We start from the raw sequence: 16,882 nt of genomic DNA on the forward strand, positions 1-16,882 counted from the left end.
TTATTGACAGTAGCTGATAGTAATTGATAGAAGTTGAGAGTTATTGACAGTAGATGACAGTAATTGATAGTAGTTGAGAGTTATTGACAGTAGATGACAGTAATTGATAGTAGTTGAGAGTTATTGACAGTAGATGACAGTAATTGATAGTAGTTGAGAGTTGTTCTCAGTAGCTGATAGTAATTGATAGAAGTTGAGAGTTATTGACAGTAGCTGATAGTAATGATAGAAGTTGAGAGTTATTGACAGTAGATGACAGTAATTGATAGTAGTTGAGAGTTATTGACAGTAGATGACAGTAATTGATAGTAGTTGAGAGTTATTGACAGTAGATGACAGTAATTGATAGAAGTTGAGAGTTATTGACAGTAGATGACAGTAATTGATAGTAGTTGAGAGTTATTGACAGTAGATGACAGTAATTGATAGAAGTTGAGAGTTATTGACAGTAGATGACAGTAATTGATAGTAGTTGAGAGTTATTGACAGTAGATGACAGTAATTGATAGAAGTTGAGAGTTATTGACAGTAGCTGACAGTAATTGATAGAAGTTGAGAGTTATTGACAGTAGCTGATAGTAATTGATAGTAGTTGAGAGTTATTGACAGTAGCTGATAGTAATTGATAGAAGTTGAGAGTTATTCTCAGTAGCTGATAGTAACCAACAGGGTTGGTGAGCCTTGGACTGGTCTGAGCTTGATGAATGCCAGTTTTCACGTGGTAAAATTTGGGGTCTCTGCCTCCTCTCCATACAGCACTCACAGTATCTGGGTTGAGGCCGTTTCTGATGTTCAGCAGCTTCTTGGGATCCAACGGCTCCTCAGGATGTCTAAGAATAAACAATAGTAACTGATGCAAGACGATGATGCAATATCAATATGACAAAGGAGTTAGTTTCAGAAGACCAGCAGAATGCTGCACTCAGGTTACAGCGCACACCTGCACGCAGTCTGATTACTTCCTGCTTCTGGTCCTATTAGGAGCTCCCAGAGCAAGTGTACTTGCACCCTCCATTGACTGTGTTTGTGGTGGAGCGGCGTGCATTTGGCCGTGTGGCTCTGGTTGGATCCCATGTGGTGCAGAGCCTCATTGCCTACGCTGCACCAGAGCTTGGGGAGGAGACAGACGAGGAGGAGGCGGAGCCCAAACAACGAGGTAAAGACTTTAAAGAAAGCATCAGGTCCTGTGGGGTCAATGGAAGTTATTCCTTTTGTTTTGGAATGTCATTAGTGTACTTGTACTCTCAGAGGTAGTAGTAGTAGTAGTCGTTGAAGTAATACGAGGTCTGTCCATAAAGTATCGTACCTTTTTATTTTTTTTAAAAACTATATGGATTTCATTCATATGTTTTCACGTCAGACATGCTTGAACCCTCGTGCACATGCGTGAGTTTTTCCACGCCTGTCGGTGACGTCATTCGCCTGTGAGCACACCTTGTGGAAGGAGTGGTCCCGCCCCCTCGTCGGATTTTCATTGTCTGGAAACGGCGGAATGAAAAGGACTTTTTTTTTTCCATCAGAATTTTTTCAGAAGCTGTTAGAGACTGGCACCTAGAAACCATTTGAAAAATTTATCTGGCTTTCAGTGAAAATTTTACTGGCTTCACAGAGAATAAGGACTTTAACTACAGCTTTAAGGACCCCTTTAAGGACCCCTTTAAGGACGGTCAGTGCGCCGCGCTGCGAGCTGCGACGATGCGGCACAAACCACTGGATCATTTCTAAGGTGATGGCTCTGTGGATACGAGACCATCATGTGCTCTTTCTCTGGTTATCACAAGACCTGGACATCAGCCATTTTCTGGCAGATTTCACTTTTAACAAGAGATTTTGTCATGGAAAGCCGCGCGGAGGCTTCGCGTGTCACGACCGATTCGCTGATGAAGCGAGACAAAGGAACACCTCCTTTTTGGAGTGTTAGAGGACAAGTTTGGACATGTCTATCTCGGCTTTCAGTGCTTACCAGTCGAGTGAGTATAAAAGAACTTGTGGAGAGCTGGACATGTCCAAACTTGTCATCTAACACTCCAAAACGGAGGTGTTCCTTTGTCTCGCTTCATCAGCGAATCGGTCGTGACACGCGAAGCCTCCGCGCGGCTTTCCATGACAAAATCTCTTGTTAAAAGTGAAATCTGCCGGAAAATGGCTGATGTCCAGGTCTTGTGATAACCAGAGAAAGAGCACATGACGGTCTCGTATCCACAGAGCCATCAGCTTAGAAATGAGCCAGTGGTTTGTGCTGCGACGTCGCAGCTCGCAGCGCGGCGCACTGACCGTCCTTAAAGGGGTCCTTAAAGCTGTAGTTAAAGTCCTTATTCTCTGTGAAGCCTGTAAAATTTTCACCAAAAGCCAGATAACTTTTTTGAATGGTTTCCAGGTGCCAGTCTCTAACAGCTTCTGAAAAAAGTCTGATGGAAAAAAAGTCCTTTTCATTCCGCCATTTCCAGACAATGAAAATCCGACGAGGGGGCGGGACCACTCCTTCCACAAGGCGTGCTCACAGGCGAATGACATCACCGACAGGCGTGGAAAAACTCACGCATGCGCACGAGGGTTCAAGCATGTCTGACGTAAAACATATGAATGAAATCCATATAGTTTTTAAAAAAAATAAAAAGGACCGTTAATTTATGAACAGACCACGTATTACTATTATATTATTAGAACAAAGCCACGTGAAATAATAACACCAACGCACATGTGCGCGGTCTGGTACCAGCATGCAACAAATCCTCTACACAGCCTGTGTGCAAACCTCTGCTGTGCTTTTGTCCGAGCACTGAAATGTGCACCTTGGCACGGTGCCGTGCTCATCTCCCCCCCCTTCGTCGCTCCCAGTTACTGCACACCTCTGTGCACAATCGCTGCATGTTCAAGTGGAATCAGTCTGCCCCAAACACCCAGAAAACACGCTGCTTTACATTTCAATGTCAGCACAGAGGACATGGAGAGTGTTCACTGCTGTGGATCACGATGGGTCACAGCGTCGCAAATGTTTTGAGCATTTTCATAATCGTCATGTTGTGTTCCAGCAGCCTGCAGCACCAGTAGGACCACAGATTACTCACTGGAACGTGACCAGAGTGTTTTTTTTTTGGGGGGGGGGGGGGGGGGGGGTAGCCATTAGAGTAAACAATGAATGAATTTATTTAGAGTTTTCTTTGAATGAATTTATTTATTTGGCAGACAGATGAATAATAACACAGACAATAACAAAAACTCATAAAAAACAACAACATTGTAAATACCCTCCGTTTATACCATAAAAAATAAAGAATACATATATACTCATAACAACAATACCAAAGAAATGTGCACAAACAATACAACTCAGTCAGTGCACCAGAATTTCAAAACACAACCAAACGAGCAACAGTGCACAAACCCAAGTACAACAGAAACGGAAAACCTAATTCTTCAAACTATAACAGGTAAATATATTATTTTTGCAAAGCCTTTTAAAGCCAACTAAGGTACCAAGAAATTTAATATTATCAGGACAATTATTCCAAATATGAACACCTTTTAACAATGGAGTGATTGGTATCATCCTGAGTCCTGTGGAGGCCCTGAGGCCTGCTGGTGCCCGTGCTTATCCCCAGAGTCTAAACAGTGAAGCAGATGAGAGTCTCCAACTCTCCCTGGGTGGGACACCAGTCTGTCACAGGTTACTTCCCCAGCCAAGGCCAGTACCCATTTACAGCTAGGCGTGACACATAGTGTGACCAGGAGCTGAACCCAGGTTTACAATGTATGTAAAAGTTTGGGCCCCCCTGATGATTTCCAGGATTTGTCTTTATAAATCATTGGTTGTTTGGATCAACAATTTGAGTTAAATATATCATATAGCAGACAAACACACTGTTATTTGAGAACTAGTTTGAGAATTAGTTTGTTGGGCACCCCAACAGAAAAATGACATCAATATTTAGTAGATCCTCCTTTTGCAGAAATAACAGCCTCTAAATGCTTCCTATAGCTTCCAATGAGAGTCTGGATTCTGGTTGAAGGTATTTTGGACCATTCTTCTTTACAAAACATCTCAGGTTTGTTGGTTTCTAAGCATGGACAGCCCGCTTAAAATCACACCACAGATTTTCAATAATATTCAGGTCTGGAGACTGAGATGGCCATTCCAGAACGTTGTACTTGTTCCTCTGCATGAATGCCTTAGTAGATTTTGAGCAGTGTTTAGGGTCATTGTCTTGTTGAAAGATCCAGCCCCGGAACAACTTCAACTTTATCACTGATTCATGAACATTGTTCTCAAGAATCTGCTGATATTGACTGGAATCCATGTGACCCTCAACTTTAACAAGATTCCCAGTACCTGCACTGGCCACACAGCCACACAGCATGATGGAACCACCTCCAAATTTTACTGTAGGTAGCAAGTGTTTTTCTTGGAATGCTGTGTTCTTTTTCAGCCATGCATACCACCCCTTGTTATGTCCAAATAACTAAATTTTAACTTCATCAGTCAAATCATGAAAACTACCAGGGGTGCCCAAACTTTTGCATATAACTGTACATATTGGTTCCCCAACTCCTTTGCATTGAGCTAGATGCTTTGCTAACAGTAGGAGGCTAGGAAGAGTGGCTTTAGGCCTGGAGTATTGGCGGTGGGTTCAAAAAATGGTCTGGATGTAATCTTAAGGAGAGCGTGCTGGATTCAAAACCATTCTGACACAGTGAAGCTGGTCATTATGAATGTCATCAGTTCTTATGACCCACAGGTGAGCTATGGGATGGAGAAAGAAGTGTACAGGTTCCCATTATTAAGAATAATTTATGGAAAATTTGGACATTATGGAGCTTTCAGCACCACTGAATTATCATAAAAAATCATAAAAGATGGCTTCTGACCCCCCCCCGGACAACAGTTTAAATAAATCATTAAAGCCTGATGCCTCCGTCACATGTCCACGTTTGAACCATGATTATGTTCATTACAATGACGGGGTTAAAGGAGTTGGTGTGATTAAGGCCACACCTGTTTGTTATTTTTGAAAGTGTTTGAGCTTTTGCATGTCTTTGTGTAGCATAAACTGAGGTGTTAAGTCTCGACTAAAAATTCTTTTCTTTAAAAATTTCTTTTCTTCTCTCTTTTCTTCGATGAGTCTGTTATTTTGTTGCCACAGTATGTGACCTTTGATCTTGTGTGTGTCCTCAGTAAGGAAGAGGTCATCAGTGAGGGCCACTAGTCTGAACATGGTGAAGAATATTGGACTCAGTGGCCTGTCAATCAAACAGTCAAGGATCCCCCTGAGCCCGTTGGCGCTGGTTCAGGTACATATGTTTTTTTTCTGTTGTGGCCCTGTAGTGGCTCATAGGGGGTGCTATTCCTGCTGAGTTTGTCAAAGTAGTCAGAAAACCACCACCATGTCAGAACAGGAAATCACAGCCTGTTTGTTCTGTGGACTTTTGCACTGATGACATTTATGTGGTTGATTTTTATGAACTTTGGCCCCTCAGGCTCCTTTGAAGAAGTACAGGAAATTAGTGGAGGACCTGGAAGAGGACATCCCTGAGAAGGAGCAGCTGGACTGGTGGTCCAAATACTACGCCTCAATAGAGGAGCTGGAGAAACAGGTCCCTGATCCACCCCTCTCTCTCCCTCTCTCTCACTCACACACAGTGGTGGGGACAGTTCTGCTAAGTTGCTAACCGCTAATTAGTGAAGCTAACTTTTTGTTAGCTGATTAGCTTTTCAGCTAACTTTGAAAACTATCAGCTGACCAATTAAGTTCTGCTAAATGTAGTTCCGATAACTTTCAGACCGCTCACATCTTTTTGCGAGCATACTGAATCAAGTTTAACAGTCAAACACATTTGTAAAGCCTAAAATCATACAATTTAGTTTCTGCCTGTTATGTGTTTTGTAGTAGCTATACAGCTGTGAGAGGTAAAACTCAATCTTCTGACAGCAGAGGAGACCTGGCTACCAGAGAGAAAGGAAGAGAAGAAAAAAAAAAATTTATTTTCACAGCCATATAGACTTGCAGACGTGTCGCAGGAGACATACAAAGCAAGGCAGTTTTGACGTATGGTTGAAATTTGTTCTGTACATTGTTCTATGCATTTTAAGTCAAAATGCATAGAACACTGCCATCTACTGGATGGGAGTGTGAATACCAATTGCCACACATTCGCTACACGTGCTGAATAGTAGAGAAGCTTGAATCTTCGACTGGACTGGGTTGCTTGATGCGAGGATGTTTTGCTTCAAATCGCAGAAGCTTCCTCAGCTAAAATTCTTGCTCTGGTAGTCTGACTTGTGTCTGACCCTTGTCGAGAAGAACAAACAGAAGCCACAAAAGCGGGAGTTTTAAACCTAACCAGACGCCTGCTACCGAGAGGCAGACTGCATTAATTGCTTTAATTAGCACCTCTAGTTAGCACCCTCCTAATGACAGGGTAGCTGTCCCTCCTAATGATGGGACTGACACCTCTCCTGATGACGTGTATGACTCATTACCATGAACAAAAGACTGAAACTGCTTTGATCTGAGTACCCCATTGTAAACAGGGGACAAAATGTGTCTTAAACCCCCTCCCCGGTTAAGGCTGGGTTTCATCTGTTTCACATAGAATGCCTATGTGCTGAAGCACTTAACAAACAGAATTTTCAGTTTTGAAATTGCCCTTTTGTAAAAACCAGCACGGTTTTACAAATAAATAAACCGACCAACCACTGATTAGATGAGGCTCATTTTCCCATAATTCCTTTTGACATGTGTGTCTGTAAATGCTCAGACCTTCAAAAGTTGTGCATTACTTTAAAACTAAAACATATAGCTGATATTGTCACTTTGTAAAAATGACAGAAGTGATGTTAATTTTGATAACCTGTCCAGAATTAGTTTGTTTAAAATTTTAACCATAAGTCAAAACTGCCTTGCTGATGTCTCCTGCATTGGCGGTGCCAATGGGGGGGGCTGAGGAGGCCTGGGGTAAAAGTTGGAGGGGCTCCACAAAATGTCGTTAAAATGAACAATATATAGTAAATTGCTTTATAAATACCAAGGTATATGTTTTAGTACCCGTGCTCCTCTAAAATGTGGTATCAATGCACACACACATCACTTAGGCTGAAACTCAATTCTACCCCTCGGCCCTTCCCTTTACCCCTTCCCCTCCATTTTGCGCGGGTACGAGAGACAGAGGGGTGTCTCAATTCTCTTTTTGGAGCGAGGCGGAGGGGTAGGCGGAGGGCTTCAAACCCCTTCAAACGGAGTGAATCTGAATGCACACTCCATTTGGAGTGGTAGGAGGAGCTTACTGCTGTCTCCGAAAAAACAAACATGGTGCCGAAAGAGCCGCACAAATGTAAGCAGCTTTCATTACAAATTACACTGTTTAGAAAGTTATAACTTTCCAAAAAACTTTACAGGCAGTTGTCTATGACAGTAACGTGTATGCTGCTGGATGTATGTTGCGTATGTTGTTGTTCTAAAGAATATTGTAACGTTGCTCGTGCGCTGAGGTGCTATAATGCACATACACATGAACACTATGATAAGAGACTTTTATATCTCACAATGGAGAAAATCATGATAAAGGATAAGCACGTTAATTTGTATGTTCATAAATCTTTGGATAATAGCGACCCCTGCTGTTGGATTTCAAGGTCTGTAACGTGTGTGTATTTAGTAAACAAACAGGGAGCCTCCCTCCCCCTCTAGCTGCCACCTTATCGTGGTGGGGGAGTTTGCATACCCAGATTATCCTAGGAGCTATGTTGTTGGGGCTTTGTGCTCCCTGTAGGGTCTCCCAAGGCAAACAGGTCCTAGGTGACGGGTCAGACTAAAGGCAGTTCAGAACCTCCATGACCAGTAAAAAATCAAGGACCGAGACGTCGCCTGGTATGGCAGAGCCGGGGCCCCACCCTGGAGCCAGGCCTGGGGTTGGGGCTCACGCGCAAGCGCCTGGTGGTCAGGCCTTAGCCCATGGGGCCCGGCCGGGCTCAGCCCGAAAGAGCGACGTGGGCCCGCCCTCCTGTGGGTTCACCACCTGCAGAGGGGGCCATGGGGGTCTGGTGCAGAGAGGACTGGGTGGCGGTCAAGGGCGGGTGGCCCGGCGGCCCGGTCCATGCTCACAGCCCCTGGCTGTTGGGATGTGGAATGTCACCTCGCTGGGGGGGAAGGAGCCTGAGCTTGTGCGGGAGGTTGAGAGATACCGACTAGAGATAGTCGGGCTCACCTCCATGCACAGCTTGGGCTCTGGTACCCAACTCCTGGAGAGGGGCTGGACGCTTCATTTTTCTGGCATTGCCCACGGGGAGAGGCGGAGAGCTGGGGTCGCATTGCTTATTGCTCCCCAGCTCAGTCGCCATGTGTTGGAGTTCACTCCGGTGAACGAGAGGGTCGCGTCCCTACGCCTTCGGGTCGGGGACAGGTCTCTCAGGTCAGGTCAGGGACAGTTGTGAAGCGTCCGGGATGAAGATCAGCACCTCCATATCTGACGTCATGGTTCTCGACCGGAAAAAGGTGCTTTGCCCTCTTCAGGTCGGTGGAGTGTCCTTGCCTCAAGTGGAGGAGTTTAAGTATCTCGGGGTCTTGTTCACGAGTGAGGGACGGATGGAGCGTGAGATCGATAGACGGATCGGTGCAGCATCTGCAGTGATGCGGTCGCTGTATTGGACCGTCGTGGTGAAGAGAGAGCTGAGTAGGGGGGCAAAGCTCTCGATTTACCGATCGATCTACATTCCGATCCTCACCTATGGTCATGAGATTTGGCTCATGACCGAAAGAATGAGATCGTGAGTACAAGCGGCCGAGATGAGTTTCCTCCGCAGGGTGGCTGGGTGCTCCCTTAGAGATAGGGTGAGGAGCTCGGTCACTCGGGAGGAGCTCGGAGTCGAGCCGCTGCTTCTCCATGTCGAAAGGAGTCAGTTGAGGTGGCTCGGGCATCTTTTCCGGATGCCCCCTGGTCGCCTCGCTGGAGAGGTGTTCCGGGCACGTCCCATTGGGAGGAGGCCCCGGGGAAGACCCAAGACATGCTGGAGGGACTACATCTCTTGGCTGGCTTGGGAACACCTTGGGGTTCCCCCGGAAGAGCTGGGGGAGGTGTGTGTGGATCGGGAGGTCTGGGCAGCTTTGCTTGAGCTGCTGCCCCCGCGACCCGACTCCGGATAAAGCGGAAGAAAATGGATGGATGGATGGACAGGGAGCCCTGAACACACTCGTCTCCTAATAAGAAAATGAGGCAGAAAAAGTTTCTTCAATGGGAATAAGTTGGAAAATATCTACACACATGTACATGTGTAACACACAACCTGACGTCCTGACAGACTGATATTATTTGTCAAGGACATTTCTAAAGGAAATAGAGCTGGATGCAAAAAATGGGAGAATTTGAAAAAGAAATATCAGGTGAACAGAACTAGATGCAGCCCAGAACATACATACAGGTGCTGGACATATAATTAGAATATCATGAAAAAGTTGATTTATTTCAGTAATTTCATTCAAAAAGTCAAACTTGTATAATGTGTACATTCATTGCACACAGACTGATATATTTCAAGGGTTTATTTATTTTAATTACTAATTAATTAATTACTAATCAATCAATTAATGATTAATCAAATAATATTAATTATTACTATTATTGATTAACAGGCTTCAGATTCAGATTCAGAAAACTTTATTGATCCCAGAGGGCAATTCATTTGCAGCATTCCAGAACAGTTCTCACATACAAACAACATACTACCATCCATTTTAATTACAAGTGGAACTCTGGTGGAACAATAAAAGTTATACAACATTTTAAAAAAAACAGTCCCCTTAGAGTTCATCAATTTAATAGCAGAAGGCACAAAGGAATTTGGGAAACGATTAGTTTTCCGAGCTGGAACATAAAAACGACGCCCTGAAGGCATCAAGATGAATTCTGGAGTCAGAGGATGGAGCGGCTGAGCCAGGAGACACTTTGCTTTACTCAGCACCTGTTGCTCCCACAGCGACTGCAAGTCTCTCAATTTAATGCCTGTGATTTTAGAACAGGTTTTGACAATGCCCTGCAGTTTGTTTTTGTCCTTCACAGACAGGGATTGAAACCAGCAGATAAAAGAAAATGTCAGTAAACTTTCAATAAAAGAATAATAAAAATTGGTTAAAATAGTTTTACTCACATTAAAAGAGTTCAGCTTCCTCAGAAGGTAAGTTCTTTGCTGCCCTTTTTTAACAATGCTATCAGTGTTCAGGTCAAACGTCAATTTATCATCAATCATAGTGCCCAGGTACTTGTAGCTACTGACAATCTCTACATTTTTCCCACTAATGACACTAACACTGAGGTGAAGCACGTCTAAAATCAATCACCATGTCTTTAGTTCTTAAAACATTCAGATCAAGGTAACTGTCCTCGCACCACTGAACAAACTGCCCCAGAACAAGACCATGATCCACCTCATCTCCTGACAATAATGAGACCAGGACTGTATCGTCTGAAAATTGAATCAGAAATCTGTTCTCCTCAGAAGACCTGCAGCTGTTTGTGTACAGAATAAAGAGGAGAGGAGACAGGACACAGCCCTGAGGAGACCCGGTGTTAGAGATGGTGGGAGGAGACAAGCAACCATTAACCAAAACACGCTGGACCCGATCAGTGAGAAAATCTAAAATCAATGACAGCAGTTGGTCAGGAAGGTTAAAATCCTCAGCAAGCCTTTGAATCAAAACATGAGGTTGCATTTTATTAAAAGCAGAAGAAAAGTCTGCAAATAAAAGTCTAACATGGGCGCCCGCCTTTTCCAGGTGCTTGTAAACTGTTCAAAAGAAAAAGTTTAGCATCCTCCACACCTTTGCTAGATTGATAGGCAAATTGCAGTGGATCCAATTTGTCCGTGGTGAAAGGCAAAATATGGGCACATAAAATCTGTTCGAAGGTTTTCATTACAAGAGATGTGAGTGCGACCGGCCTGAACTCACTCAGCTCCCTAGATTTATTTGATTTTGGAAGGGGGATCACTGTAGATGTCTTTCACAAAGAGGGAATTTTACACTGATCAACACATGATTGAAACAGTCCTGTAAACACAGCACTGAGCTGGGTGGCACAGTGGTGCAAGGTTCGGTCCTCTTTATGGTTTCCTGTCCTCTTTATGGTGGCTGCAGGAGGCCGTATTCTTAATGCCCCACCAAGCTGTTCTGAGATCACTGCTGTACTGAGCCTCCACTTTCTCTTTGTATTTTAATCTGGCTTTTCTTAACTCTCCTTTCACTTCTCTGGAGACTTCTTTTTTCTTTAATCGGTCATCAGTGCAATAAACCACTTTCTTTTTATTAATTATTGATTTCAGCTCTTTAGTTACCCATGGTTTATTATGTGGATAAATGACAACTTTTTTTGACGGGACAGTGGAGTCAACACAAAACGTTATGTAAGAGGAGATAGAGTCACAAAGTTCATCTATATCATCAGAGGCATCAAAGAAACAGTCCCAATCTGTGCACTCAAATGAGGCTTGAAGGAGAGAAATGCTGTCCGCAGACCAACATTTCACAGTCTTCACCTCATTTGGCAGACACCTGAACACAGGGACGTACTGCGGCATGAGATACACAGTTATGATACGAGGATCCAAGTGGAGGAAGCGGGAGGGACTTGAACGCACCCCCCACAGAGCCATAGCACAAGTCTAAAGTCGTGTCCCTCTGCGTTGTAGCAGAAGTGACGTACTGTTCGTACGTCTTAAGGGTATCACCAAGACGACAATGATTAAAATCTCCTAAAATGAATTTCGGTGCGTCTGGACAGATGGTGTCGAGCCGGTGCGTGACGTCACCGATCAGCTGTGCTGCGGCCGCAGCGTCAGCACGAGGATGCACGTACACAACAGTAAAAAACAGCTATTGGAACTCACGTGGCAAGTAAAAGGGTCGGAGAGAGAAACACAAAAGTTCAATATCGGGAGTACAGATTCTCTCTCACACCACAGCGGTGTTACAGTTACACCTTTTATTTACGTAGCAGCACACTCCGCCTCCGCGTGACTTGTTAGTAACTTCCTTGTTACGATCCAGTCTGAGCGGGACCCCAAACCCACTCAATGACAGCTCCTCATCCCAATCAGAATCGCTGAGCCAGGATTCTGTGAAGACAAGCAGGCATGCATTCTTGATCTCCGGCCTAACCGTGATCCAAGCTTCAGTTTCATCCAGTTTGTTACGGATTGATTGTGCGTTTCCCCAAACAAGTGATGGGAGAGCAGGCAGCCTACGCCGGTCCAGTTGTTGTGTGGGCCGCCAGAAGAGGAGGTACTGCTGGCCCACCACCAGAGGGCGCCCTGCCTGCGCCCGTCCGTACGATTGTGCCATTGATTTGGTTCCAGGCGCTGAGTTCCCGTCCAGCAGGCTGTACAACCTCTCACGACCTGAGCGTGAATCAATGGAGACCTACATTCGGGACTCATTAGCTGCCGGGCTGATCCGGAACTCCACCTCCCCGATGGGGGCAGGTTTCTTTTTTGTGGGCAAGAAAGATGGCGGACTTCGTCCATGTATTGATTACAGGGGGCTGAATGAGATTACGGTTCGCAACCGATACCCGTTGCCATTGTTAGATTCCGTGTTCACCCCCCTGCATGGAGCCAAAATCTTTACTAAGCTGGATCTTAGAAATGCGTATCACCTGGTTCGGATCCGGAAGGGAGACGAATGGAAGACGGCATTTAACACCCCATTAGGTCACTTTGAGTACCTGGTCATGCCGTTCGGCCTCACCAACGCCCCCGCGACGTTCCAAGCCTTGGACTTCCTGCACCGATTCGTCTTCGTATATCTGGACGATATTCTCATCTTTTCTCCGGATCCTGAGACCCATGTCCAGCATGTACGTCAGGTCCTGCAGCGGTTGTTAGAGAACCGACTGTTTGTGAAGGGCGAGAAGTGCGGGTTTCACCGCACGTCTTTGTCCTTCCTGGGGTTTATCATCTCCTCTAACTCCGTCGCCCCTGATCCGGCCAAGGTTGCGGCGGTGAGAGATTGGCCCCAACCAACAAGCCGTAGGAAGCTGCAACAGTTCCTCGGCTTCGCTAATTTCTATAGGAGGTTCATTAAGGGCTACAGTCAGGTAGTTAGCCCCCTGACAGCCCTGACCTCTCCAAAAGTCCCCTTCACCTGGTCGGATCGGTGCGAAGCCGCGTTCAAGGAGTTGAAACGACGGTTCTTTACTGCGCCAGTTTTGGTGCAGCCCGACCCTAGCCGCCAGTTCATGGTTGAAGTGGACGCCTCTGACTCAGGGATAGGAGCCGTGCTGTCCCAGAGCGGAGAGACCGATAAGGTACTTCACCCGTGTGCCTACTTTTCACGCAGGTTGACCCCGGCTGAACGGAACTATGACGTCGGCAATCGAGAACTCCTTGCGGTGAAAGAGGCTCTTGAGGAGTGGAGACACCTGTTGGAGGGAGCGTCTGTGCCATTCACGGTTTTCACTGACCATCGGAACCTGGAGTATATCAGGACCGCCAAGCGGCTGAACCCCAGGAAAGCCCGCTGGTCACTGGTCTTCGGGCGTTTTGACTTACGGATCACCTATCGCCCCGGGACCAAGAACCAGAGGTCGGATGCCTTGTCCCCGGTACACGAAGAGGAGGTCAAAACTGCACTGTCGGATCCACCGGAGCCCATCCTGCCTGAGTCCACTATCGTGGCCACCCTCACCTGGGACGTGGAGAAGACCGTCCGGGAGGCCCTGGCACGGAGCCCGGACCCAGGAACAGGTCCGAAGAACCGTCTGTACGTCCCACCAGAGGCCAGAGCTGCAGTCTTGGACTTCTGTCATGGTTCCAAGCTCTCCTGTCATCCAGGGGTGCGAAGGACCGTGGCAGTTGTCCGGCAGCGCTTCTGGTGGGCGTCTATGGAGGCAGACGTCCGGGAATATATCCAGGCCTGCACCACCTGTGCCAGGGGCAAGGCAGTACACACAAAGGCCCAAGGACTCCTCCAGCCGCTCCCGGTGCCTCATCGCCCCTGGTCCCACATCGGCCTGGATTTCGTCACGGGCCTCCCACCGTCCCAGGGCAACACCACCATCTTCACGATAGTGGACCGTTTCTCCAAGGCGGCCCACTTCGTGGCCCTCCCGAAGCTCCCAACAGCCCAGGAGACAGCAGACCTCCTGGTCCACCACGTTGTCCGTCTGCATGGGATACCCTCCGACATCGTCTCAGATCGTGGTCCCCAGTTCTCCTCACACGTCACGAGGAGCTTCTGCAGGGAACTGGGGGCCACCGTGAGCCTCTCGTCCGGGTCCCATCCACAGACGAACGGACAGGCAGAGCGGGTCAACCAGGAACTGGAACAGACCCTCCGCTGCATCACATCCATGCACCCGACAGCCTGGAGTAACCATCTGGCCTGGATCGAGTATGCGCATAACAGCCAGGTGTCTTCGGCCACCGGCCTCTCCCCATTGGAGGTGTGTTTGGGGTATCAGCCCCCATTGTTTCCCGTGGTGGAGGGAGAGGTCGGTGTGCCCTCGGTCCAGGCCCACCTGCGAAAGTGCCGTCGGGTGTGGCGCTCCGCCCGCTCTGCCTTGTTGAAGGCCCGGATGAGGGCGAAGACCCATGCAGACCGCCGGCGATCCCCGGCCCCTGCTTACCAGCCCGGGCAGGAGGTGTGGCTTTCCACGAAGGACATCCCCCTCCAGGTGGACTCCCCGAAACTCCAGAACAGGTACATTGGCCCCTTCAAGATCCTCAAAGTCCTCAGTCCTGCCGCAGTGAAGCTCCAACTCCCGGCTTCACTGCGGATCCATCCGGTTTTCCACGTGTCACGTCTCAAACCTCATCACACCTCACCCCTCTGTGCTCCCGGACCGGCGCCCCCTCCTGCTCGGATCATCGACGGGGGGCCGGCTTGGACGGTGCGCCGGCTCCTGGACGTCCGTCGGATGGGTCGGGGGTTCCAGTACTTGGTGGACTGGGAGGGGTATGGATCCGAAGAACGCTCCTGGGTGAAGAGGAGCTTCATCCTGGATCCGGCCCTCCTGGCCGACTTCTACCGCAGACACCCCGACAAACCTGGTCGGGCGCCAGGAGGCGCCCGTTGAGGGGGGGGTCCTGTTGTGTGGGCCGCCAGAAGAGGAGGTACTGCTGGCCCACCACCAGAGGGCGCCCTGCCTGAAGTGCGGGCTTCAGGCACGAGAGGGCGCTGCCGCCTACAGGAACAGCCGAGGTGACAGCTGTCACTCATCAACTATGACAGCTGTCACCGATCATCTGCATCTCACCCTGGATAAAAGCAGGATGACACCTCCACCACATCGCAGAGATATCGACTTCTGTGAGAGGTAACTTTCTCTGCCAGCATTCAGTGATTTCAAGAGCTATTGTGTTGCAGTTGTCAACCAGAGGACCGGCGTGGGTCGCGACTGTTTCGTCCTACGCCCCGTCAGATAAGTGGTTAAACAGACGCTGCACGAGTGTGTGTTAAAGGTGGAGGTGGAATTCCCACCATTATTGTTACGGGGTGTATACACACCCACACTTGACTGTCTTTGTTCTCCGCCAGCAGTACCAGATCCGACACGCTGAGACGGTGGCCACCTGGGGACTTCGGGACTTGGTGGCTCCAGTATCCTTCGGATTCGGTGGCGGTGGAAATCGTGTGGTTCCAGTTCATCTCCAGACGGCGTCTCCTATCGTTGAGCCTGTGTTAAAGATTTTATATATTATCACTGTTAAACATTTGTACCTTTGTCTTCTTTCTGATGAAAATGTTATTGTGCTGCTTTGTACCTGTCTGTCTTTAAAATAACCCTGATAATGTACTTGTTATTCAACTTTGTCTTAAGTATGCTGAGGTCAGTCTGAACTGGGAGTGAAGATAGTATGCTGAGGTCAGTTTTGACTGTTGTGAATTTATGATGCAGAACAGATGATAAGTGCAACAGACGAGCCTGCAAGAACGGGATGTGCTGACCTTTGATGATAAGATTAAAGGAAAGAAACTGTTTCTCCACGCAGCTGCACTTATTGACGCATGTGTTTGTTTTACTTGAAGAAACTTGTCATGCGTCCCCCCCCCCCCCCCCCCTTAGGACAAGTTTCACGCTGTGGGTAGGTTTTCCTAATAAAAAGAGTGAGCAGGCGCAACAGTCCTTAGTGCTTTCAGTGGTACTACGTGTACGGACTGTTTGCACTCCTCGCGAGCTAAATTTGACTTTCTGTCTCACTGGTGTTTTTTGACTCTGTTTGTCTTGTTAAAGGTTTTAAGAATGTTTGGAGGAGAAAATACCCAACATTGACCCTTTCCACTAATCCGGCACTTTGTGGATGATAAGCACAATGATTTTTGAGATTAATCTGTAGCGCTTCTCCTACGTATTGCACTATTGTATTAACAAAGTGCGCTCCATTATCTGAATAGACTGTTTCTGGTATTCCAAATCGTGGAATGATGTCTTTGCACAATGCTTTAGCCACTGTAAGTGCATCTGCATGTTTTGTGGGGAACAATTCTACCCATTTTGAGAACGCATCAATTACGACTAAACAAAATTCTTTTCCTTCATGTTTACTCAGCTGTATATAATCCATATGAATCACTTGAAAGGGATATTGTGGTGTTGGAAATTTGCCTCTTTGGGGTCTCAAATTGCCTTGTGAATTGTGTTTTGCACATGTCATGCATGCTCTACAATGCTGTTTTGCATATGCATTGAACCCATAAAGACAAAAAATAGATTGCAATTGCGATATCATACCCCCTGATGAGACATGCGTCACGCCATGGCTCATAATAGCTGCCCATTTAAACATATTTTTTGGTAATATGGGTTTCTTTTGTGGTCATAAGTACAAATCATTTGCGAATGTAGCTCCTTTGTGTAACCACATCTGCCTTTCTTTCTCAGGTGCCTGCTGTTGCAT

General features: G+C 47.0%; 1 protein-coding gene across 1 annotated transcript in view; it reads left to right on the forward strand.

Moving 5' to 3' along the window:
- The window catches only part of fer1l4 (fer-1 like family member 4), a 293,664-nt gene that overhangs the window by 177,407 nt on the left and 99,375 nt on the right, over positions 1 to 16,882 (forward strand). Inside the window, 3 exon segments of the mRNA XM_034164544.1 lie at positions 982 to 1,156; positions 5,174 to 5,289; positions 5,476 to 5,592. Coding sequence (XP_034020435.1) covers positions 982 to 1,156; positions 5,174 to 5,289; positions 5,476 to 5,592 — 408 coding nt within the window.

The sequence above is a fragment of the Thalassophryne amazonica genome, chromosome 3 (genome assembly GCF_902500255.1).
Source record: "Thalassophryne amazonica chromosome 3, fThaAma1.1, whole genome shotgun sequence".
NCBI classification, from domain to species: domain Eukaryota; kingdom Metazoa; phylum Chordata; class Actinopteri; order Batrachoidiformes; family Batrachoididae; genus Thalassophryne; species Thalassophryne amazonica.